The 27,258-nt window shown below is 39.2% G+C and overlaps 1 protein-coding gene across 2 annotated transcripts in view; it reads right to left on the reverse strand.

The window, feature by feature from the left end:
• USP13 (ubiquitin specific peptidase 13) overlaps window positions 1-27,258 on the reverse strand; it is a 49,480-nt gene that overhangs the window by 9,438 nt on the left and 12,784 nt on the right. For both annotated transcript variants that reach the window (XM_083848427.1, XM_083848428.1), the window contains exons 3-16: window positions 26,001-26,061; window positions 18,103-18,224; window positions 17,531-17,673; window positions 17,116-17,300; window positions 12,672-12,766; window positions 11,373-11,560; window positions 9,993-10,064; window positions 9,629-9,722; window positions 5,384-5,509; window positions 3,956-4,109; window positions 3,583-3,757; window positions 1,429-1,517; window positions 1,045-1,167; window positions 532-558 (exon numbers count right to left, since the gene is read on the reverse strand). In XM_083848427.1, the coding sequence (XP_083704553.1) occupies window positions 532-558; window positions 1,045-1,167; window positions 1,429-1,517; window positions 3,583-3,757; window positions 3,956-4,109; window positions 5,384-5,509; window positions 9,629-9,722; window positions 9,993-10,064; window positions 11,373-11,560; window positions 12,672-12,766; window positions 17,116-17,300; window positions 17,531-17,673; window positions 18,103-18,224; window positions 26,001-26,061 (1,654 nt within the window). The remainder of the gene's footprint in view (window positions 1-531; window positions 559-1,044; window positions 1,168-1,428; window positions 1,518-3,582; window positions 3,758-3,955; window positions 4,110-5,383; window positions 5,510-9,628; window positions 9,723-9,992; window positions 10,065-11,372; window positions 11,561-12,671; window positions 12,767-17,115; window positions 17,301-17,530; window positions 17,674-18,102; window positions 18,225-26,000; window positions 26,062-27,258) is intronic.

Below are 27,258 nucleotides of genomic sequence, written 5' to 3' on the forward strand. Positions count from 1 at the left end.
CCTAGAGAGGTGCTGCTTGGCATTCAACATAGACAATTGTTAAATTAAGACTCTGTCCATAGAATCTGCATTGCATCTTATATATATGCAAATATATATCATGTTTAAAACTATATCCTCTAGTTCCTACAAATAAAGGTATAGGTATAAAATAGTAGTGTCTCTTTTCTAATAAATGGCTGCATGTGTGAAGTAGAAGTATTGTAAAACATCGCATCTGAGTTAACATCTCCCAGTCTGTTAACAACTGTATTTTATTACACATAGGTACATCAGATTTCACATTCAAAGTTACTGCAGATATAGTAGCAGCTCATATTCTAGCTATGCTTATGCTACTACAGACTCTTAAGAGTCCTGCACACATGCAAGCAAATGCTGAACAAGTACAGATGTCAGCTGTTACTTAAAGGAAGCATGCAGCCAGAGCTCCATGCATCTCTATGTGTACAGAGAAGCCATTAACTGAGCAAAAGCAGGGCAATTTTTTAAGCAGCTGAAATACCAGTCTCAGAAAAATGAGATACGTACACTCCATGAAATGGTTCATCGTACGATCTGAAAAAAACATGGGAAAAAAAGGAGGAAAAGTCACATATGAAGGCTAAATAGATTCATATTGTTTCATAAAAAAATACATGGCTTTTAAAGTCACAGAAACATTTGACCTAACACAGGCAGAGCATGATCATCTTTATATCCCTGATGTTTTGCCTTGAATTAGCAATCTCCCTAACAACTCAAAATGAGATGCTGCTAGTACCATAAATCAGCAGGAATTATATCTGATGGCTGACCTAAACCAACTTAAACAAGAATCTGTTCTGTTATAAATAAGGTTCCATCACCCAAACACACTGTAACACCAGGTCAGTCCACTGACCAAGAGGGTAACAAAGAATAGGTCATGGTAAGGAACTGCAGATAAGGGTCAAAATTCAAACCTTTAGAGAGCTGAATTTTGACATAGCCTTTGATCTGGCACACAGCCTCAGGTACTAGTTTTCTATCATGGGGGAGGATCAGGAGAACAGAAGTCAGTACCTTTCGGATCATCAGGAATGATAATGGGAGGAGCAATGTCTGGAAGTTCCTCTTCTCCTGGCTGGAGACCCGTGGCCCGAAGGTGGTTGATATCCAGGAAGTCTGGCATGTCTACAGAAACATCTACAAAAACAGAGAAATGGGTTAAGTGTATAAATCCAGCAAAATGACCTCATAGAGCCAGGACTCTGGTACTCAGCTGACAAACAGCCAGGATAACTTCACATGGGTTAGTCTAATTTGTCATAAAAGAAAAGAAGATTCAGTTAGGATCTTCACAGTATAAACCTCAGAATGAAATCACGTCCTCATACAGGAAAGCATGTATACCTTACAGGTTATATCAGATAGAATGAGAAAAAGGTAAGTACAAAAGGCACATACCAAGCTTTTTGGGTATCCAATCAAGGCCAAAGGTGAACTTCTTTATCTGCACAACTAAGTACTCGGGAAATGAAGCAAAACGAGAAGTCCTGGGAAGCACAAGAAATTCAATTCAGTGAAGCAGGGCAACAACATCAAAAGCAGCACAGATTTTAGTACCTCATGCACACTGAGATAATTAATTCTAGTAATTCTGAGTGAAATGAATAGTGATGAATTTTATAAAATATAAGTGAGAACCTAAATTTCACAGAAAAGTAAGTTTTCAAGTACAGTGAAGTATAGTAGCTTTCTATACATTTATATCCCAAATGTCAGCTGAAAACCTTGTAGCTATTCAGCTTGCAAGAAAAATATAGGAAACAACTAAAAGTAATATATTAAATTTGCTTACTCAAGCAGTTCTGAAATTGAATGTCAGGAAATAACTTTTCAATGACGCATTGGGTAGAACTTTAGGGCAAGTTTTTAAAGCATAGCTTGGACAGAATGGGCTAACAATGGAATATGCAATTTTTCATTCTAAAAGTAGCATTGGCAATGAGGTATCAGTCCACCTATAAAGCATTCATTAAGATAAAGATTTCATTTTGAATTTTTCATATAAAAATGCTATACAGAAATACATTACATTCTTATTGAACTACTACAATATTTAACAAAAATAGAGATGACTCTTGAGGTGAAACAGATACCTGATTTTTGTCCACTTAATGAAGAGAAAAAGTTAATCTTGAACACAATGAAATATTATATGTATTGCTGTTCTCCTTCTCCATGTTTTCCTCATTTTTCCTCCTCCATTTTCCTCATATTTAGTATCCTGAACCTTTCCCCTTATCTTCCATTTACACATCCTTTCCTCTAATTCAACTTATTCTGAGTAAAATACAATTAACCCATCATAAATGAGGCCTTCCTTCCATATTACAAATAGTTGCTTTCTAAATTATGGTTAGCTCTACCTTGCAGTTTTAGTAACTTTATTATCTGCAGCAGAAAACTTTGAATTTAAACATATTCTTCTTTACCTTTCAGTGCTTTTCAATATCCAGGGAATGAGGAAGTGCTAAATTAAAATTTACCCTGGATCTGTTCAAAGACTGCAATGCTCTTCCAACATGGTCACAGTAAAAAAAAAAAAAGAGAGAGAGAAACCTCCACACCTTTCTGCTACTTTTTTCTCTATACCACGTGCACTTGCCTCACAGCTTTCAATACGAGTGAAGCTGTACACAAAAAGAGGGATGAGGCATTGAAATGTTAAGGGATCTAAAAACAGAAGGTATCACAGCAAACCAGTTGCAGAGCTCATTTCTCAACCACTCCTTGCTGCTAACATATAGAAATGGAACCTGATAAGAAACTAACTCTTGTTAACAAGAAATTCTGCCCCTGCAAACTTCAGTCCTCTGCCTCTCATCCTATCTCATCTCAATGCTTTCTAAACCCAAAAAGTTCTTGGTTCTTTTATCTACCGAAACGTAGACACACAAGGTAGTTTCCTTCTTTTTTATGTGCACCTTGTACCATGGCCCCACATAAGTAACAGCAATCAAGCTTAACAGATACAACCAAATCCTGTAGCTTGCAGATGCGGATGGGTTGAAATCCAGACACACACAATAAACATAATAACAATTAAAACAGCATTATCAGCACAGCACTTCACAAATGCAAAGGCTTCCATTCATCTAAAGAACTTTCTCACACAAGAAGTAAAACCTTCATTTGCTTTATCTTGTTTTGCCTCCACACAATGCTCTTCAGCATTTTTAGTCAAATGAAGACATCAAGGGACTAAGCACAGAGATCTAGAGTGTCTCTTAACACTCAGTACAGAGCTCTATCACTAGCTAATACATGGGAATCAATTTTAAAATGTGGGCAAACAATTAAGCCATAAGCATTTAAAGTTCAAGCTCTTAAAAACCAATTCATTTCACCTCTTGGAGTTTGACAGCTTAGATCAATTTATTTCCTGCTCAATTGCTCATTACAGCTCTTGTTGAGCTTGATCTGCAGATTGTATTTGTGAGCCCCAACATTAACATGATCCCAAAGCCCATTAAGCCCTTTGTTTCTCACTGTGCCATGTCCAGGTAGGAAAGTAAGCAAAGAGTAGGGGTTTTTATTAGGCAGGCAGACACTTACTTAACTCCTGCAGATTTTGCTTGAAGGGCGCTGCTCCAGAAGTCCTCTACGTTGTTTGGTTCAGAAAAAGCCTGCAGGCATGCACTAAATGGGATCTTGGCACGGACAAGCTCTGGTGGAGCTCTCCTTGCAGCTTCTGCTTCTCGCCTTTTCAGTTCATACGCAATTAATTCATCTGAGAAATACACATTACATTGAAAGCTAAATGAATATTGTTGCGGTTTTGATGTGCCTCACTGCAGTCTTATTTTCGCAGGTCTTAGAAACAGAATAACCTACCTACCAATAAAACTCTTGTGTGGCTCAACAGATGCCATTCATGGTTGGGAGAGTTTCCAGAAAGTCACTCAATAGACTTCTTTTTTTCCCTTACCTTTGTTTGTTGCTGCTTCCATTGCAACAGGTAACTGCATGATATAGTCCACCCTCTCTGTGTAGCGCACCTTTCTGGACTGGCAGCACTGTGTGCGTTCTTCCACCAGGAATCGGAAGACATCACTGGGGTTTTCTGAACCTACTGGGTTCCTCTGAAAGGAATATTAACATTCAGTTTAATGATCTTCCCTTAGATGACCAAAGAATCCAAAGACTGATGGCAAGCACAAAGACACCAATGTTGCACCCAGATTTGACAGCTCAGCTTGTATTCTATTGCATGTAGAACTCTTGCAATGACAGGGAAGTCCTTCATGTCTGCACACACAGCAATATCTTGGAGAAAGGTACTAATTTGCAGGGTATGCACCCAAGGAATCTGACTGAGTCAAGGTAGACAGAAGAAGGTACGAAAGTGACAGGTTATAATAAAGACTGAAATCTCAGGTAAGTAACATGGAACATCCCTTCAGCAGACAGAATTGTTGCTAGCACTCTGAATCTGCATTGAAACAGAATGAGAAACTTGTAGTTCATTATCCAGATAGAAATGTCATACACAGAACAAATCTTCCTCCTTATTGTTCATGTTAATATCTGTTATCAGGTTTAAAAAAAAAAAAAAAAAAGTCTTCTAGCCACCCTGTAATCAGTAATGTGTTTTGTGATGTGGAACATTATACATGCAAATGTGAATAACTTCATCTGAACTAACACATGAATAAACACCTTTGATTCTTGGGGAAAATAAGAAAATGAGGGAGGAAGGATGGAAAAGAAAGAAATGCTTTAAATCAAAACTGGCTGCCTTTGTAAATTTTCTTTTCAGAAAGACATACTTAAAATTCACAGCACTGGTTCTTCTACACGCAGCATTGAGCTGGAACTCAGTAGAACTAACATTTTATACTCAGAAATATTCAACTGACAAATATTCACTTTGCCTTCATCAGGGGAGACTTTTCTCCCTTAATGACTCAATGACATACAGCTGGGATTTGTAAAAGGAGTTAGACATGGTGATTAGTTTGCTCCCAGTGTAGACAAAAATTTGTAATAATAATACCACCTAATTCATTATTATTCCAAGACAGACTTTGATATGGTAAACAAATGGATAGCATGCAATCATAAATGAACAGCAATTTTAGGACAGACACATACGTTTATAAATCTTATAGACTGTTCAATCATGCTTGACCTTTCTGTATCTCTTGCAGCACTGGTCATGCAAGAGTCTGAAGTCATGAGAAGGGAGAATTAAATAAAAAAATGTTTCTAAATCAAAACACATTTAAATTGGTGCCATTTTCTACATATCCAACACTATAAATAATATATATAAAAATGACCCGTTCATATAACAACTTGGTCCTCATTGTCTAATACAACCACAGAAAAGAAGTAGCCATTAAGATTTTCTCACCTCTACTAGATTTATAAGATGTAGGAAAAACTCCTGTGCGTCTTGTTGTCTATTAGAGGAAAATTCTGGGTGGCCTTTACTTATAAAAGCCTTAAACATTCGGGGAGATATTCCATTGTGTTGTGGCTAGAAATGAATGAAAGAAAGAAACCTTTTAAAGAAGAGTTTTTGTTCATCCTTGGACCAAAGATCCCCAAACCACTCCACTAGATCTATTTATGAGCCATTTCTATCACTGTAGAAATAATAATTTCAGTTTCATCTGGACTTCCATTTTAATAAAAATGAAAAGGAACCTGAAATATTATTTGACTGTTTTAGAATGTGTTTTCTGACATTTCCTGCATCATTCACTTCATCTGATTTTTCCATGGCATTTGCAAGTTAAAACAGATTACTGCAGGTTTCATAGAATCACAGAATGTTTGCTGAAGGCTAGTAGTTTTCAGAAAGGCTAAAAGTCTACACGGTTCTCTAACATTTGACATTCCTTCAGACCCTTGTTTCACTTAAAGCTGTGTGGGCATTGAAGCACTTTGATATACCAGCTGGCAGCTTTACTCAGGACAAAACCTTTCCAGAGTTCTCTGCAGAGCGAAGCAGAGAGCAACTAATGCATGCAGGATGAATTCCCCAGAGGGGTTGCAAAGAACAGACATGACTCTGCAATTTGCAGGTGTTAGTTTTGTGGAAGGACCAGGAACATACTGCCTTTGGCCAGAAAACTGTACCATATCTGAAGATCTCTAGCTCCTAAGACAGTCCTCGTTTTCACTTTCACACTCTCTATACCACTTTAAGAAGCGTTTTTTTTTTTCCCTTGGAATTGTATCCTCAAGAATACAATAGTTATTATTCCTTTTACATAACACTTTCAAAAGGGTCAGAATCTTTTACTCAGATTTGCCCTCATCCTCCATAAAACCAAATAAATTTCAAGACAGTCCAAGCAAAAGCATAGCCTCTAGGACATACTAGAGGTTGTTCAATATTCAGCCAATCTCAGTCTTTACTACAGTTGCACTAACATTCTGGTATAAAAATAGAAAAAGCAGCATGAAATGGAAGATGCATAAAGCACACACTAGCAGAGCAAAATTTTACTCTTGGTTTCTCCAGTGTAAGATAGCCCTAGACTCACTGAAATCAGAAGCAGATTCTCAATTATGTTTTTTCAGTTTCTGGCAACATACCAGCAACCTCATTAAACTAAGATGCTAGTTAGAGGGTCTCATAAAGAGAAAGAGTCTCAGGACTGCTTGAACAGAGATGTTCTAGGGATTTCTGAATCATGGGTTATTTATCACTTTTGTGTCCTCGACTGCCTTTCAAAGCCAAGACTGGGGAGAGAAATGCACAAAACAGCTCAAATTACTACACATCAGGCTTTTTTCTATGTTGAAAGCAAGAATACTGCAAGGTGGCACATTTGCCCTGATGTGTAATGCAATGAGTTTGGACTTCAGCCTTGTTTCCATCTATATGCTTTTTACTCAGCCATTTGAGCAGGGAGAAATATGCCACATGTGGTAGTCTCTAGAAGAGGATCTCACACTGTAAACTCTTTCTACCTCAAGGACAAGAAAAATAATGGAAGAAATGGTAGAGCTTTAAGCAGAAAATCAAGTCCTAGTTGATGACCACTGAGGCTTTCAATCTCTTCTTAATATCAAAGTGGGTCCAAGTGGCTGCCATTCCCAGATAAAGCTCCTGTGGCAAAAGATTTCAGCTCCCCAGAACCATGAATATTTATAGAATACCTGGCATACTTTCCCCATCAACAGTTGCAAAACAGTTTAGCTAAATATAGACTGTGCTGGACCAATGCAGATCTCACATGAACACTTTTACAGGCAACAACTCCAAAAAACTTTGGATGAATTCCAAAGACCCAGAAAGCTAGAGAACTTCTTTGCATGTAGGAGGCAAAGAATAAAAACAAAATGAATAATTGATTTTATGGACACAAAACTGAAGCACTTGAAAATGTTGAGGGCCTAAAATCCTCTGCAATCATATTAGTTTATTTTAAATATCACTACAGCTATCTGGATGAGAAATATCATCTGTATGTATACTGGTATTTTGGGGGAAAGCTGGCAGGGCAGGGAAACACCCCTAAATCCACAAAACCTACATTTGTACATCCAGAGCAAGGGAACAGAGAAAACAGCTATATTTATTTTTTTCTAAGTAATTCTTCAATACAAAGAATAAAAGGAATAAAAAAAAAATATTCAATAAAAAGAATAAATAAAGGCTGATTCAAATCCTGGTAACTGCTAGGATTTGCTTGATAAGGACCTCATCTGATGCATGTAACTACACTTTTATTAAACTGAACTTATGAATAATACAGATATTCTTAATTAACAACGCATGGCTACTACTAACTACCTGGCAGAAATTTATAGTATTTGTCATTAAAAAGTTCTCAACATCTCATTGCTAGGAGTGACCGCTGGCCTAAACATGCAGATGTAGGTTTATTCTAAGAGTCCTGATCTTCCAGCACTTAATTCTTCATTCATATCCTGTATGCATTTAACAAAGCGGGTCGTCAGCGTACAGAATTTAAGGTGAGGAGTCTGTTGAAATTATTCTACTATTTCTTAGTTATAGTGATGCACTGACAGATTTTAACTTTATTTAAAGGAAACACAAGCCACATGTTATTGGTTGCACCAAAACAATGACTACCTATTGTACAAAACAATTGCTTTGAGACATGAGGCTTTCAAATTCTGCAAACTACTGTGTACCAGATGTTCAGTCTTTGTCCAGTATCTCCCTGACATTCTTATTTTAGGAGAAATTTCTACACCAATAACTGATAAAGGAAGGTAGAGGAAAAAATCTATTTCCATGGAAAACATCATCATGCTTCTGTGACAGAAGCACGCATGATTTCTATTGTCTGTGAAAATGTGACTTGGTAAGAGAACTTTTCCTCCATAAAGAAAGCTCTTTCCTACAGGCATTATTTTCGTTATTGGCTGCTAGCTCACCATTTGTTTCTAAATATCCCATCTATGGAGTCTTCGATTTGGCTCCATGTGCTGCTTGGAATCACAATAAGAGAAGTTGGCAGGGACATAAACACATTCCAGACAGTTTTCCTAGCATCACTCTAAAGAAGATGTTTCAAAGTAGATAATTTGAGTAGTAAAACAAATCTAAACTTCAACAGATTCACTTGGGTAGATAACACTGACCAAATAACTAGCATTTTGCTCCAGGCAGTTATTAATTGGATGTCTGTAGGGAAAACAGGCAAATCCAAAAGCATCAGAGTTCAAAGAGACAAAACCTGAACTGGTATTATTCTCACTCTGAAATGCTGAGGGAAATTACACTAACCTAGACAAAGAAAACAATCTTTTCCAGCTCACCACTAAGCTGCTGGCAGCTTTTCTTCACAAAAATAAGAACAGGTACAAAGATTAAAAGGTGAATCAGGCAGTGCCCATGAACCTTGCTGACACAAATACGTCAGTCAAGCCTTGGTCAAAAATTATCCTTACTGCTAAAAAAATCAAAAGACTGTCAGAAAAAGAATATGAGGAGGCTTTCTGATTATTGTGAAAGTATTCATTGCTGAATGAAGAAAGCATACACAGATAAAGATATAGATGGATGCCACTATACGCCTTGATGCTTGGCTGTCCAGTGGTTACAGTTTCAATTTATATCCAAAAATCACATTTACTGTTCAATTTCTAGGAGAGACCCCACTGGCATAGGCATGCTTCCACATGTTTTCTGTAACCATAAAATACTCAAACGAAGCCTCAGTGGACATAGCTCTCTGCATGACACCTCTTTCACATAAATGAAAGCCTCCAGCACTGCTAAATTTTGCATTACATAGACAGCTTTTCCTAAAATCAGGTGGAATATCGTCAGACACTTCTCAGAAACAACTCTTTAGTTCTTTATTCTTCTTTCTGCAATTTAGAGAGGACTTAGAAGTTTTCTTCTAAATACTCTGGACTCTCTAAATAACATTTTTTTGTTCCTCAGAAAAGGTAAACCTAGGCTCTGATTAGCAGAACCAACGGTAGCTTTAATGCTTTGCACAAATAGTCCCTGACTAATATATTCCTGAAAAGAATCCTGCTCATTCCACCTTGCTAAGCATCCCATGCTGGATCCACCCATGCTCTCCAATGCCCAGCACCTGTTCCCTTTTCTCAGGGTATCATTTTTACCTAGTTACCAGGCTGCACAAGCTCGGTCAAATACCTTGTGTTCTTCTTTCATCACCTGTTCAATAAGGTCAGATTTCATGGGTGGCTTAGAGTACTGGCCTGAAAGGAGGCCATGTCCCAGTTTAGCCCTGTAGGGAAGAAAATGGGGGGAAAAAAATAAAGAAAAACGTGAGAAAACAGGTAAAGAATAGACAAATTTCTTCCAAGGAAAAAAAGAAAAATAGTGTCTTTGAACCCCTGAGGAAACATTATCTGCAATTAAGCAGACAAGTCTTCACATTCTACCCTGTGCCATGTTTCATTTTCAAGCCCATGCAGACAAGGTCTTCTGCCCCGACATTAAATTATTCAGAATCTATTTAAATTGACAAAGTAAATCATTGAAAAGCGTCACTTACATCTGAGTGTTGAAATCTTGTGTTGGATCAAGAGGGGAGTAGTCATATATTCTTGGAAGGTTTCCCACATACCTGAGCAGCAAGAACAAAACAAAAACATTCAAATATCACAGCTAGATTTACACAGAGATATACAAACAGATACTCAGTCCTCAGCAGGGATACATCTGCAAGCTTCCTCTGTGCTAGGAAGTCAAATTTTGCATCATAGCAATGACTTTATTTGTCCCTGGTGAGTGTTTCTATCATGGAAGAAATAGTAGTAAAGAAATTATGAAATGGACATTTAAGTTTTGCTTAGAAGCTTCTAGCTAGAGAGAAGGATACAGCACTGTTGTTCAGTAAGAATTTAAGTTCTATTCCTTGATTGTGAAGTAGCTGCTGGATGGTGTTACTCAAAACCACAGAGAAACAACATATTTCCTAGTCCTCACCAACACTGCTGAACAAATGCCAAGCTTTTTTTTTTTTTAAAAAAAAAAAAAGGTCAGGACCTAAACATGTAAAATAATGGTTCTGTTGAGTTTTCTCAGAGAAACAAATGCTAACTCCTGACAATAAACATGAAAGTATGTATTGTTGTAACCAGTTTGTTGAAAAGTGCATCATTTTGTAGCATGCTATCTGACCATTGCTTCACTTGAAAACAGATGAAATAACAGGCTACATAGGTAGGGTCACAGTGAAAGAACACACCTAATTTCTGCCTGGTCCATCTTTGAAAGATCTTCACTGCTTTGTTAATACTGTATGCTGTATGCTTCAGGCAACTCCAAGGACAATGCTGTGGAAAACCACTTCCATTATTATGTTTTTCAAAAATGGAGATAGAAAAGCTGTCAATTAGTCTACAGACTCTGCTCCATATGGCTAACAAAGTAAACAAACACAAGTTTTCTCCCTCTTCTTCTCCTGAAGGCAGTTACTACTTGTAAACCTGGGAGGTGTTCCAAAATCTAAAAGCCTTACTTCCAGAACACATGCTACCATAGCTGTGGATGGAAAACGCACCCTGAATTTATTGCAAACCATATATATATATATATGTATGTATATATAAAGGCTTCTCTCCTTGGAGTGATGTGGTCTGCTTTGGTTGGTCAGGAGTATTTCACATTCTTCTGTTGTGTTAATTATGTATGACAGGCAGACCCAAACAAAAACACTGAATCCAAAGCAAGTTCCAATTTCAAAGGCAGATTATGTTTGGGATTCCAACCTTATCCAGAATAGAACAATACAATCACTAAATCCTCTAACTGGCCACTGAACTGACTGAAAGACCTGCTTGCCGGTAAGACATTAAAATACCATTTTGCACAGAAGAAAAAAAAAAAAAAGATTGGGGAATGCAACAAGAGCTAACATGGAGCTACTTACGCTCTCTGGAACTCTGGGATGCTGAAAATGGTTTGCATGACAGCATTGAGGTAGCAGCTATTTCCCAGGTTCTTCATGCCAGTATATCCTGGGCCATACATGGGCTTGAGTTTCACTCCAGATTCCTGAATCACTTCCCATTCTGAGACTCTTGGTTTTATATCATTATCTCTTAGTCCATTCTCTGTCTGTAAGCAACAAGAATTTTTTTCCTTTTAATTTCTACCACTATTATATTGTTGCTGTCATCATCACACCAAATTTGTGATCTAATCTTGATAAGAAGAGCCAAACCATGGAAATGGGAAAATGAAGGTAACTTGTGCATGTTGGGGAAGAGATCGGGGTCAAAAGTCTAGCAGCTTGCTTATCCAAACCTTTGCAACATCTGAGACTACACCTAAGTTTTGAAGGTTGCTAAATAAAACAGGTTTCCCAGAAAGACCATTGAATAAGAGAGATTTTTTATTCATAATATTGGTAAGGAAATCAGTATACTATCATTTATTAGTTATTATATCATTTCTTAGTTACATGAAGTCTTTTGAAACTGGTTTAACCCTTCTCTGTTGCTTTCTAGCTTATTTTTAGTTTTCTCTTCATTTGGACAATGAAATACCTGTCTTTAAAACCATATTCCATTCAGACTTCTTAGAAAATTTAAACAGAACTGGAATCAACATCCATCAAGATACAAATTCATAAAAAGGACTTTTCTACTGCCAGCAACAGGAACAGGACCCTGTTTCCCCCTGTCTCTTTCTGGTATACCACACGGTAATCCATACTGCCTTCTACACTTGAGTGAAAGTACATATTTATTCATTTTTAATGTCTGTATTAACAAGACCTAGAGTGAAATTTTATAGCTTTACATAAAGACCCTTTCATTCACATTTTACTTGTCCATTAATTTATTTTTGCTCAATATTTTTATCTACTTACACAATTAACAGGCTTTCCTCCACTCATTGTAATTAAATATTCAATATATTATCTAATTGAATGACGTTTTTCATCTCGAAGGAAAATGGTACAGAAGAAGAGAAGTGACACATATAAACTGCTGACTACAAAGGAACTTTTTGGAAAGGCAATTCTCAGATTTGAAAATAACAATTCACTCATCTCAGACCTCAGAAAATAGAGCACAGACTGGCTGACTAAACTTCGCAAAATTAAATATTATCATAACAGTCTGAAGCAATCACACAAACATAAGCTACAAGCATCTTTTTTTCTGTTTCTTCCTGCCCCCAGCTAGAAGAGAAAAAGAAGCCAAGAGGATTCATTTCCTACCACTTGCATCTGCAGCATATCAATCCCAAAGTGTGCCAAATGCTTTGCTATGTGCGGATCTAAAACTGGCTCCTCTTCATCAAAGGAATAGACATCTAGAAAAGCAAAGCAAACAGATGATCTATTGTATCAAATGTTATTCCTTCTCTTTGTTTACTAACATTGCATTCTCAGTACAGGCATGCCTATGCAAGGTGCCTTATTCGTATTCTCTGGGTTCGGTTAGGACCAACAGACAGATGTATGCATATAGACCCACATAGCTTAGTAAATGTTTTAAATGTTTGACACAATCACTTCAACTCTTCTCCTTAGAGCAAATTACATGCCCTCACACTATTAAAACCTAAGAATATTTACAGCAATTACAGTATTCCCCCCCCCCCCCCAAAGTAAGTAAAGAAATCTGTAGGGAAAAGAAGGAACGGGGAACATGAAATTCTTAGATTCCTAGACAGTCTACGTTTTGAACATCACAGCAAGAGATTCTGATTTTTTGTGGAGCTACTAGATACAGGCAATCGCATTAAAACTGAGCATGTGGTGTGGTGACTACTGCCAGTGGTATTTCTAGTACAGTTCAAGGAATCCAATGATTTCCTTTTCCCGTGGAGATGCAGGCAAAACTGTGGAAGTCTTTTTCTAATAAAGTTGGACTGGACTTAGAAGATTAATCTTGTGGTTAGGGAGAAAGGCTGATTTCATTATTGGGGTGTCTGGCTTTATTGTATGAGAGATTTAAATTTCAGCTCTAGCTCTAAAATTGGTCCTTATGGCCCATAAACATTTAGGAAGGGCAAAGTTCAAACTGAGGAAGGAAACAATATGTCTAGTGATATTTTCATTATGAAACCAAGTTTAACAAATCCAACAGAGGGACAAAATGGAGATAAAAACCTCATTTTTAGCATTTACCAAGCAAGACTTGTAATGAAGCTGAGTTTTTACCTGCTTGAGCAATAAATAAAGCTGCAGGCATCATATAAGGATAGGAGTTATAAGACACCCACTAGAAAGACTTGAACAGGCCTTCCATCTTCTTTCTCTCTTTTCTACCCTATTCCTCTGTAGTTTATGAGTATTTCCCTGCTCTGGTCTCTACTCACACTGAACCCCAGAATCCCTCTGCCAGTCTGCCTGCACGCCTCTCAGCCAAGTGTCCTTCACACCCAGCAGAGTTTCTCTCAGTAACCTTGCTCCATGTGACTAGACCCAGGCTGACAGAGAAATCTGAACCAGAAGAAAACAGAAATAAACTTAGGAGGAGAGAGCAGGAATCCAGATAAAGGCTGTTCACAGCACAAATACCACCTCTGAAGGGTGGTTATCCTGCTCTCTCCTGGCAACTACAGACCTTGGCTTTGCCTCAGCCCATCACGTGTAAGAATTTAACAAGAAGGCAGTCTCCTTGAGGACTGCTAGTAAGAAACTCAAGCTGAAATGACAGGTTGAGGGCTAGCCACCATTCTAAGATCTAAATGCAACTTATAAATTTGGCAGCCCTACAAAAAATATTAACTCTCTCAAACTGAGGAATGGTGGTTTTGGGTCGTGCTGCCTTCTGCTGATCGGCCATCACACCCTCTATTAACATTGGTCCTCGTGACCCCTCTGGCATGCGTGGGGCTGTAGCTGCCCATCTGCTGGAATTCCACGGCATGGTAGTAAGCGTGCCCAGAAGACATGACACTTCATCCACACACATGAGATCACAACATTCCCATAGTCTCCTGGCGAGGTCATAGAACAGCCAAAATATCCTGTAAAGCTCAAACACCTTACCCAACCAAGATTACACATCAACTGATCTCGGATGACTTCTTTCAACATGGAAGCTTTGATTTTGTTTTTCCTCATTTCTGGTGAATGAAGAGAGAGACGCCCTCTGGGACTGCCGACCCAGAGCAACAGAAATGGTACATGTAACATTAATCTTCACTCAGGTTCAGCTCGTCTCATATATTTCAGTACTTTCTGCTGTGCAGCCAACTTAAATTCATGAGACAAAAATAATTCACTTATTTCAAAAAAATCAGAGGGCAGCGAATTAGAGAAAGAAGATAAGAGCCCCCAAACACAGGTCTGTAGTGCTCTCCTGCATAAGTCTGTATACAAGTCAGCAAGTGTGACACACAAAGGCTGATGTCAGAGTAAGAAAGTAAGAGGAATACAAGAAAAAATCAAGAAAACAAGAAAAAGATGAGATAGGCACCACAAAGCATTATTAATCAGAGAATAATCGTTGTTATTTGTACTACAGTAAGAAAAAAAAAGTGACTATGCTACCTTTACTTCCTTTGCTTCTCGAGCTCAAGATTTATGCCTGTTCTGGCTGTGTGGGCATCACACTTTCCTACTTAAAGCATAAAGGGGAATGGTCCATGAAGAAACAAGGTGCACAGGATTCCCCAAAGAAGTATCTGACAATTATTGAGACTGAGATCCACAGAGCACTTCATTCAAGAACCTGTCAGATAGGGCCTCCCACTGCTGAACACCTATTCCAGTCCTCAGAGCAGTTTCAAACACGTTACCTCACAAATACTTCATATCAAACCCAATGACCTTGTCAAGAGAGGTAGCAGGTAGCACAGACTGCCAAGAAGTACTCAGCCTAGAGAAGCAAACTTGATTTCTGTGCATCCAAGGTCCTAGGGTGGAATACAGAAGTTTGGTTCAATTTCTGACCTGATCCCAGATCTATTTGTTGACAGAACACTACAAAAGGGGGCTAATGCCCCAGAAATCCCTCACAATGTATGCGATAGATTTCCCAAGAAAAGACAGGGAGCTGCTCTCCTCTGCTCCCTCTGTGTATAAATAGGGTAGATATAAGTGGAGTACTGGCACCACCTCTTTTTCCTTCTTACTGGTGTGAAAAACGGTTAGGTTATGTCAGCAGAGGGACCAACACTTATTACTCCTCTACCATTACCTCTTCACCTCCAGCCCAGGGAAGCAGAAACCAGACAGACTTTACGTCACGATCAGCCATGGGGCCTCTTTCCTGAAGCTCATCTGTCATCCAGCCCTATAGAGAGGTTATGATTACCATTGTAATATAGATCAGAGAGAATGATTACTGAAAAGGAAACAAGAAAGGTTGGGGGAGGGAAGTCTTTTCTATAGGGACATCAAGTTAACATCATCCAGAAGAACAAAGGTCTGTGGAGAACAGCTGCTGCCCCTTATTCAGAGGGAAAGATGACAGCCTGTCCTTTGTTATCCCAAAGGCCACATGAGAGAAGAAGCAGCTGATCAGTGGGAGGCAGAAGTACAGCAGCTGTAGGAAAGAAGTACTGCTGGTAAAGATGCCAAAAAAAAAACCACAACAAAAAAACATTGAAACAAACACTAAAGAATATCGTTTATTTCGTAGATGCAGTTGTAACCTACATCCAGGAAAATCCTAACCACCTTCAGTATTTGAGAGATTCAGACAGGAATCTTCTGAGACCAGGTTCACCCAAGGAAAAATTATTCCATTTGGGAGAGAAGAGAACTAATTTTGCTCAGTGTTTCTGTGGCACAGCTGGCAGAATCTGACTACAGTCTCCTTTCCCTGAAACTGAATAGGACTTACAGATGAAAAATTCTCAACTGATGTGTGTAAATAAATAAATAAATGGGCAGTTGCTGTTCTAAAAAGCTGGGTTTCATCCATATGGCCACCAGCACTAAAAAACAAACATAATCATGCTGTCTGATATTCCTTTTTTTTCCCCCACTCCTTACATCTGCAGCAAAGGATCTCTTTGCTTACAAGTTTTTCCACTTCTCATGGTTTTATTCCTTGTACTCCTCACACCCCATAACCCTCTCCACAGCAACACTGCAGAATGTCACACAATGAGAATATGCAAACAAGGATACTCCTATAGCTTTTTCCCCCTACCAAGCATGCATCACAGCAGCCCCATGAAGATGAGTGTTCATTACACTGAACAAAATGTTACTAAATCACAGAAAAACAGAACACTTCCCAGTAGATACAAAATACATGTTTATAAGAATGGACTTTTCTGACTTGAAAATCATTACTCTGTTATTGTTTCTATGTTATACAAAATTGAACCATTTGCCCTACACTACACAGCAAACTTAGCTGAACTGAAAATACTGTTTCTCAGGACTATGCTGGTTCCAAACAACACCATTCTTCCCAACGTATTATGAATCTACTATTATACAAAACCAAAATATTATTTATATCAAACATGAAAAAGGAGGAGAAGAACAGATTTTAAAAATGCAACAGCTCTCTTCAAATGGAGTGGGTAATTCTCGTCAAATTGATCAAGATTCACAAATTCACAGGGTTTCCCTTTCCATATCAGTTTAACAAACATTTGCACTGGAGGCACAAACCCACTTGGTAATAGATTTACACTGTTAGTCTCATGCACAAAAGACTCCCCATCTCAGAACCTGCCAAGTGGCTGACCTGCTCCATCAGGAGTGATGGTTCCCAACTTCACTGCCAGGGGATACCCCGTCTCCTTGTAGTGCTCCACTGCATGTCCATTCCCTCCACTGCCATCAAAGAACCACTTCCCACACAACACCGAACCATCTGTCAGGTTTAGCCACAGATTCTCCCGCAGGTCACATTTTGAGCACTTCCAACCACTGCAAGAGAAACAAGCAAGAAATGACAAAAATGAGTAAGGCAGAAAGCAGTTCTGGATTCCCAGAATGATTCCCAGTTTGACCCAGTAGGACAAACCAAACATACACAGCCAGCCGGGAGCTGTGCAAGAGAATTGCTGGCTGAGTTACCGGTTTTAATTTTTATTTATTTATTCATTTTTAACTCTGGACTGTGTTAGCCTAAAATGAATAAACCTTGCTATTCTCACCTGGGGGGAATTCTAACACCATTGTCTAACTGTACAAGTGTTTTGGCATGTTTAGATGCCTGTAGCTCTTCTTCCCAGGAGTCAGGGTCCTGCTTCCTGTAGGGCGACTTTGCGCTGAGGAGTGCATCACAAGCTATCGTCACCTGGAAGGCAAAGGAAGATCAAACTCAAAACCTAACATGGTTCAGTGACTGGTGAGAACTTGACATTCAGCCTAGTTGCTAACCACACATTCAACTGCATATCAGTAAGACTATTTATATGTTTAGATACACCAGTATTTTTCTGGATTGCAGTTATTATTTTAGCAGGAGAGTAAGCGCAACATATAATACGTGAACTTCCCTGAGACAAGCTGTCACCACAATAAGAGAAGGAATACAGCAGGTAAAAGGAAATCCAGGAAACAAAGACAAAACAGATTTTAAAAATGCCTGCCTCTACTATAGCTGGATAATATCTTTAAGTAAAAAGAAGCACCATAAGTTAAAAAAAAAAAAAAAAAACACACCATCTTGATAAAAATGGAAACAGGAGAAAATTCCTATCACCATTTGCACACACTCACTGACCAGTGCTGGTAATTCTTCTATGTTTGGTAATGAGATTTCATAGTGATCAGGAAATATAACAAGTTTTGCTTCATCTTCGTATTCAAAGTCATCACCGTTCAGATCACCATTTGTCTCTAGATCTGGAAAAAAAGATGGGGAATGTTAGGAGATTGTTCCAAGATCAAGGTTCCTAAACTGTGGCAGCAGTACTCTATGAAGCATTGCCTGCCTGGCATCAACCTAGAAACTTACACTGTCAGTAGTTTCTTCTGGCTAAAAATATTTGTGAAATCCTGATCTAAACTGAAACCTCACCATCCTGCAAGAGGATGTGCTGAGGACCAACATTTCCAAATTAATCTGATCCCCAGTCACAATCACAGTTGATCTGGCCCCTCTCCAAGCAGTCTGCTATTGCAGACACCTCATTCTGGGAGGCAGCTAACAAAATTTTGCTCACTTTGGACAAAATCAGCACGTAATACTGATGTGTATTTCACCTAGAATCTTGAGACATTGTCACACTAGCTGTGCCTAAACTGCACAGCAGAAACAACGCACCTCTATTTCAGCACCCCATATTTTTGGGATCACAGACCCGTCTGAAACACACTGTGGCCGTCATTCATCTTTCACCTGTGGCCTTTCCTCCCAGGATGTCCATGGATGGAAGTATTCCCACATCTCATCCCTAGCCTCAAACAGCTAAAAGCAAGTGCAGTTTATTTCTTACTGCAGCATAATACAGATAACCACCAACCTCACTTAACTCTGGGCCCCTTTCACAGTTTGTACTACAAGCTTGTGTTTTGATGAAGGAGAAAAATCTCAACAGATGCAGTCTGCGACTCTAAGCTCTTCCTTACAAAGCAAAGAAACTGAGCATCTCCAAGCTGATGATCCATATGGCAACACATCACCAATAAATTTCATATAATGCCCGTATATGAAACTTGATTGTGGCCAGCATGGCAAAAACAAAAGTGCTGACCACCTCCTAAAGACTACGAAGATTTCAACCTGTGCAGGTTCCTCAAAGATAAAAATCTGGTGGATGCTCAGGCAGGTTAAAAGGCAGCAAACCCCTCTTCCAAGGCTTGCGGGCACACACACTTCCCTCTGCCACCAGAGGGAACCTGAGGACAGCTCACATCAGCCGGTAATGGTTATCTCAAGACGTGTGTAAGGCCTGCTGGCATTTCCATTTCTTTAGGATAGCAACATTAAAAGTTTGTAGTATTTACAATCCGCTACACAGACAGCAGTGATGTGGCTGCCTGGGTTCAGAATTCAGGCAGACACTTCAGCTTACCTCACCATCCAGACCAGCAGGCAGCAGCAACATCTGCTACTGACCTGACCCGCAGCTGAACTAGGGATCCAGAGATGAAAGACTGAGTATCCTATTAGCAATCATCCCCTGCCATCTAAGGACATCACATACTTAGGAGCATCAGCCTTTTGCTTGCGTCGGGAAGAGAAAAAGTTCCTTTTTACCTTTTTAGGCTTCATACCATTCACATTACTAGAAAAGCAAAACACGGCGTCCTGTCAGTGTGGCATTCTGAATGTCTGACACAGCAGACGTTGCTCTTCTTATTTTACGGAAAGATACACACAGCATCATAACAATTTCAGAAGAAAAAATAATGAAGATTTAACTTGCAATTCCACTTTTAATGGTGGCCACATAAAGCTGGTACACTTCCATTCCACTTATCTACTACTGCTGAATAAGGATGACAAGGACCGCTAATGATTTTTGGCAATTGTCACTCTGAAGCCGGTTTCTCAGTGTTCATGTCCAGCACATAAGGGTGGAAAGGACTTCCAAGGTCACACGCTCAAAGCTCTTGATACAGCAGACAACCTCATAAACTAATCCCTTATGTTCGCTGTCAGGCAGGCCCCTTAATGATGTCAAGTTGAAAATCCCCAAATAACTACTTACGCTTTCAAATCTTGGTTTGTATGCAGAGAGCCACAGCTGCTAAGTTTGGTAAGAAGTTCCACCTGCATTATATTTTCCTGTGTCTATGCAAAGGCCAGTGTAGCTAAGAAAGCACGAGCTTAGCTACAATAAAAGCAGATGACCAGTACATTAGGAGGCATTGGAGCTCACACTAAGTGAGGCTGACCCCATAGCCACTGGGCATCATGCATAGCCTGCAGGACACTTCTAATGCGGATTTTAAAACCAGTGCAGAATTTGACAAAGGAACAAGAGTAACTGTGGGAAAGAGGAGTGGGGGAATTCTACTTGCAGATTTGAGCATATTTGACTATAAGATAGTGTAACAATAAAGGCACTAAGTAGGATGAACTTTAAAGTACTATGCTTCATACAAGCCTGTTTCTTAGACAAGGATGATCTTCCAAGATACACTGTGCGTAGAAGAATCTCTGGGCAATAAAAGGTTTACTCCAGTTCTATGACTGCCACAACACAACCAAACAGTACACTTTCTAAGGAGCTGACAACTTGGTGGTGAATGTCCGCGAGAACATTCCCATTCCTGCAGACGAACAGCTTTACAGAGCCCAGTCAGAGCCCCAATTAAACACTGTGGTCACTAAAGCAGAGTGCCCATAGGTCACAAGTGTTGTGCTGGGGGGCCAGGACAACAGGGAAAGCAAAATAACAGACACGTTAAAACAGAGGCTCCACTGACGTTATTTTAGGCGAAGAGTCAGTAGAGTAAATTTACTCCAGCTCCCAGGCGTCATTTCAGTGACAGTGAGAAATGCATTGCTGCTGGGCTGACTGAAAACAGCAGCTGGAGGTGGAAGACGGGGTACTGTAAACCAACCCACCCGAGGGGAAGGAGTGGACTTGCCCAGATCAGATTTAGACAAGTTACCAACTGATGGCACTAATAATAGGGGCATAAGGAGATTCCAGGCAGGACCTCTAAACAGGATATCCTGTGCGTATGGATGTGTCTGTGTGTGTATGAAAGGGAATACAAATGTGAAAACTGAATGAAGATGTTGACTAATGAGACTGCAATTAATTTTGAAAGCCTAGAAAGACAGGAATCTGGGCTTGACCCTGCTCTCACTGAAAGTAATGGACAAATTTGTGTCAACTTGGAAATGGAGGATTAAGTCTTTAAATCAAGTAATTTCTTCCTGAAGCCTCTAAATAATAATGAATTGTAAAAACACTTTGCACACTACAAGCTATTCAGTTCGTCTTCAAGCACATCTGAAACACCAACCTCAACAGACAAACTAATTAAAAATGAAGAAACAAAAGAAATATTTTACAGCCATAGCATTCTCCTTTATATGAAAAGGAAAAGCAAACCTTTCTACTAGAATCATTTCCATCATTTGCTATATGTAAAAATCACATTCACATTGCTTGCTACATCTCCAAAGCATTAATATCTCATTCTTGTTGCAAGATACAGACCTCATCCGTGGGATTTCTGGTACAGTCACGAGTTAAACAACCAAAGCTCATCCACCAAAATTAAAATTCTGGACTACTTTGCTAACACCATTAGCCTTTTTTAAGCTAGCCTAAGTTCCACAGTTCCACCTAAAACAGCAGACTAAGGCTTGATTAGTGTAAGGTATTTGCTCACCATTCTATGCTCAAGCCAGAAGGCAACATGGTTTACTCATGGTCTGATCAGTTTCCCTGTTACTGCTTGGAAGCTGGTACAATTTTACTGGGATAAGATTTTAAAATATTGTCAGGACATACTAAAATCTTCCTAAGATACTTTTTTTTTTTCCATTCATGACTTTGTATATATCTATATGTGTTTACTTACATAAACTCCTAGTGGTTAAAGTCCCCTTCAGAAGCTTATAAAACAGAAGCATCCTTACTGAAAACAGGGTCCTGCTATGGCTGCTATGAGAAATTGGAGAGCAGCTGTGTTCAAACCCAGTGTGGCTACTCTTACCAATGGTCATTACACTTGGAAACCCCAGCTTTTAGTATTACCACTGCCATTCACGGGCAGGTGCCAGGCAGTTCACACATTCTCCCTGACTCCCTAAGTGAAAGTTTTCTCTTCCTTTCCGATGCCTTCTCGGAGACCAGCTGCCTGCCATGGATACTCCTCCCCAGTGAGGCTCCTCTCATCAGCAATTACCATCCTCACAGATTGCTGACAGAGCTGTTCATTTGAGTATTTGAAAACTGTTTTAATTGATGGTCTAAGTCAGCCCTGACTTTGCTCAAAACAGAGCTCTCACAAATTGCTGCACTGGCAGATACTGTTATGGTAACTGATCTGGAAGAGGACATCTGTCTATGGACAAATTTTATGACAGCCACTCTGGCAGCTCTCTTTAGACGGCAGTTTGGTGTCTGGCACAGGCCAACAGACACCCACGAAGAATGCACCAGAACAAGGCAGAAATGCAGAGAGACCTTCCTTAGTGTAGACATCTAGAAACTAGGAGGTGTAACTGGTTGGGTTGTTGTTTGGTTGGTTTTTGGACAGGGGTTGGCTTGGGGCAGGAGGAGAGAGGGGAAGGTACTGCATGCAGATCTGGTTTCTCTGTTCAAAACAGAGGTTCACTTCTGATTCATAAACCAAGATATAATAGAGAGCAAAATATAAACTATCACTCCTGATTTTCCGCTTGATAACCGTGCTGATATTTTCACTGAACCATCCGTGCCATCTCCCAGCCCTACCTTTCTGAAGAGCAGGAGCTAATTTAGGGCACCTCGCTGCACACATGCGGTTAAAGCACTTCTCGTCTGCATTTTTCAACATCTACTTCTTCTATTGTTTAGTTACTCAGTAACACGTTAAAAATCACTTTTAGATTTGATCTACTGCCTAATTTTAAATCAAGCAGCATACTATTTCCTCATTTTTCAGTTCATTTCCAGGTCATTTACAGTCACATTTATTCTTCATAATTAGAAAATTATTAAGGACTCTGCTGATAACTTTCTCCTGTGTAAACTGAGTCTCCAATCCCTTCAATACGAGGATCTTCCCTCTTATTCCATTCAGCCTTTTGACCAAGATCTTGCATGGAAGACCACAGTTCATTCTGTTAATCAAACTGCTCTTATGCATGTAGTGTCTGACTCTCCCCAACTTTTCTAGCAGACCCATACGCATTATTTCACTTCAGAAAAAAAAACAGTGCTTTTTTTCCTATTATATTTATATGATTTTCTATTAATTCTGATCCTTTTTTTCTTCCAGATTGGCTAATGTGAAAATTAAACTTAGCAATGATATTTTTCCTGGTCCCATCATGCCATTTTTGTTTCTTTTTTCCCCTCAAAACTGGTGTCACATTGACCATATCATAGCCAATTTAAGCAGGAGGTCAAAGCATCTTCAAACTTGCTAGCCTGGATAGTAATGCAATGAGGACCATGATGTAGACAGTCTGCTTCACATATCACCCCAAATCCCCAGACAGCTGGCAGCACCTGAGCTGAAGTTACCATATCCACGCTGCCTAGCAATACCTAAACAAGCCGGATTGAAGGCAGTTCACACATGTTTATGCACCACATTCTTATGCTTCCCGATCACAACCCAGAACTCTCACAACTTACACCCTCCAGCCTCCCCCATAAGGAAAACAAAACAAAACAAAAAAAAACAGCGCACACACAGACAGTTTGCTATGGATCTTTCAACGTCCAAGGGAAGATAAAGCTTCCAGTGGATTGACCCAACCAGTCTGTTTCTGTTGCATTTGCTGGATAGCAGCAGTGCTAGAAAGTAATCAATGAGCATCCAAAATATGTTTTCCTAATACTAAGGAGATTGAAAAGGGTTTAATATCCTTAATAGACTTACGTCAAAGAGGCTTATTAGAAGCAATGCAACAAATGCCAAAACTGGATTGGCTTTGTACACATAGCTTAATTCTCTGGGCCTTTGGGGAATTACTCAGACAGATACACCTAGAAACACAGTGATGTTAGAGTTACCACTGAGCATTCTCTATCCTTGCCTCACAGGATAAACCCGAAATGTCAGGGTACATATATATATGGGCTGATTATAGCCTCTTTGGTGCAGACCACTATCACAGGTGTCCTAGGTCACAATAAGAAAGAGAAAACCAAAACATTCTTTTAAGGCAAGAAGACTGGGAGCTCCAAACCAGTGAGCAAGATGATGGGTTAAAGAGATAAGATGCCAAATTTTGCTAACCATCTCTGCTGCTGTCATATGCAAAGTGATCAAACTAGCTGACCTCTCTGTGCTTTCACTTCCTCAGAAATGAAATGTCCTATGAACATGGACAGGAATCATTTCTGTATATTTAGGTATGGCAAAAAAAAAGCAAATAAAAAAACCTGATAAGCCAAAGAAGTGGATAGAAAGCATTTGGATGCATGGAAGTATTATCTCAAGGATCAGAGCAGAGAGTTGATATGGCTTTACTCCCAGGCAGCAGGGGCTGCAAAGAGGACTGCAGCAGAACAACAGACAACACGAGATACATTTTCACAACTGCATTAGATTCCAGAAGCACTGAAAAAAAAAAGGGGATAGTTCAGTGGGCTAAATCCCCCCAGTGAATCTGCTTTGACTTCAGAAGTCCACCAGGACCAAGGCAGTTGGAGCTGCTGCACCAGATCTATTCAGTGGGAACAAAATGCTCGTGCACATGGATGGAATTTAAGGACTCCTCCAACATGGCACATCATTATGCCATGTACACTGTGTGCCGGCATTCCACGGTGATAGGAGCCTCAAAGAGTTATGCAGTACATCAGCAAGAATAAAGTTAGACCACGTTTTTGCACCTCTTGTTTACGCGTACATTTCTGATTCTGTACAACCATTGCTGCATTGCAGCCAGCTTTGGTTCTGAACCAATCATTTTATAATCATCCAGTGGTAAGCATTAGTTTTGATGTAAAATGACTGTAAATGTCATCTGCAGCCTAACAGTCTCTTCCTACAAAAGAAATTTCATTTGTTTATGACTTTTATTAGACTTTTTTGCTCTCTAAGCCCTCCTTGCAAAACTTACTCCAGATATTAACAACAACAATTTAATCGATCATAATCTGCAAAGGCCTCTTAGGGACACATTCCACAGATCAAAGCAATTCAAATAGGAAACCATGCTACTGTTTCCACTTAGCCATAAGAGCTAGAAATTGTAATGAAAACTCTTAACCTCTTCATTACCAGGATAAAAATTCACTATTTCCTATTAATACAGAGAGAATAAATAATAGATGAAACAGAAAAGTACCACAAGTAGTGGGAGGAGAGAGAATATAAGCATTGCATCAAATTTCCCTCATCCATATTTATGGAGCCCTCGGGTTTTCTGGGTAATCTGAATCAAAGGATGTGAAAGATTACATGTTTCTGTCAAAAGGGGTGTGGTAGGAAAACTGCTTTCCATGAAACAAGGGGATGTAATTGTGGGCACAATAGAATAAGAACTGTTAAAAGATGCTCATGATGTACGTACTGCAGCATTTACTACAGGAGAGACCACAACAATCAGTTAAAAGCATTTACCTGTTCTTTGAAACGTAAACAACCCTTCCCATGAACAGTTGTTAAGCAGAAAAATGCCATGCTGAAGCCTTGTTGTATCTAAGCATTAAGTATATATAAACATTTTGGGAAGGGAGCGTTGTGTGTATATCAAAGAGAGAGAAGGGACAGAATTGGTCAAAAATGCCTATAAAACCCTATGCTGTTTGTCAATAAAGGGGCTACTTTAGATTAAAATGTTTCTTTTATGTATATGCACACCTATTGCCAAATATGCACCAGAATTGCTAAGCATTACTTGTCTGGACCACCTTTAAAAACTAGAGACAAAACAGAAAAAGAAAACCCATTAGGAGCCTCAAAACCAGACACAATGGTGGACAGAACCCAACTACACATGCAGATATGGTCAGGAAAGGATTGTGAGAAAACAGCTGTTCACAATACCTAAAAATAGCTTAGCATTCTTCCTTTTTGGTAAAGCTCCACCAGATGCCCCTGGTACCTTCTGGAAAGAGAAAGACACAATTAAAAATGTATCAAGTGAAACAACAGTAAATCAGCAACAACCACATACCATCGTAATTTCTGACATGCATGTATTTTTTCACAGTTCTTCTATCAAACCATAGCTCTTGTTCAACAAGAATGGAATTTTTTCCGTTCACATCTGACAATGGGCCAGTTCAGCACTGCTTATCACCCTCACGGAGTGAGAAAGCACCATCTGAATCCTTCCTTTGCTCTGTCAGCAATTAAGCAGAGCGTGTCTCACCATCCTCATGGGTGACTGCTGTCCTATCGACAAGACAGGGACATCTAGCATCACCCAGACCTCTCAACACTAGATTCCCTCCGGTATTTCTGAATGACTAAAGCTGAATTAGAGTGGAAAAGAAAAAGATATTATCTGCATAGAAGACTCAGTCTTTCATAACTAATTCCAGTATGACCATAACTAATTCCAGTATTCACATCACTTTGATGTGAATTATTAGCTCAGCTGATTTTCTTCTATTAAAAAAAAAAATAAATGTCCTTTCCATCAGGAACTAAGACTACTTACATCTAAGTCAATCCAAGTCACCACCATGTTCTCTTAGTATTAGATAGTATGGAGGAAACCTGACAATGCTCAAGCAATTATTTAGGAGGGATTTTTATTTTTTTTTATTTTTTTAATTAAACTCCACAGCAAAGAACAGTAATTTCCTGATGATATCCACTTTCAAGCACTACTTTCCCAGTTCAAAAATCCTCAGACTACTGGGGAAATGCTAGTGGCTAAGGAAACAAATTAATGCACATGCTTCTTAAGCCATTTTTTACCAGGCACCATTAAATGAAATCAAATGAAATCAAATAAGCCTCTGCAACTATAATGCCAACGTGCTGTATTATGTAGTGTATGACATTAGTGTAATTGGTGAGGTTGTTAGGTTACTTTTTGTTTATTTATTTATTTTAAATAATACTGGGATGCAACAGGTGGACAAAAAGCAGCCAAGAACCTGTCAGCCTAGGGAAAGCTCATGTTTGCCTCCCATGCCTTGGTAGGTGAAAGGGTCGCATATTTTGGGTGGTTCCCTTCGCCATGTAAATAAAGCTTTGACCAAAGCAAAGGCTCGAGTCATCAGCTAGATCCTGTACATCATAGATAATTTTTCCATTCTTACTACCAACTAACAGTCATTGTCTGCACTTC

The sequence above is a fragment of the Anser anser genome, assembly GCF_964211835.1.
Source record: "Anser anser genome assembly, chromosome: 9".
NCBI lineage: Eukaryota > Metazoa > Chordata > Aves > Anseriformes > Anatidae > Anser > Anser anser.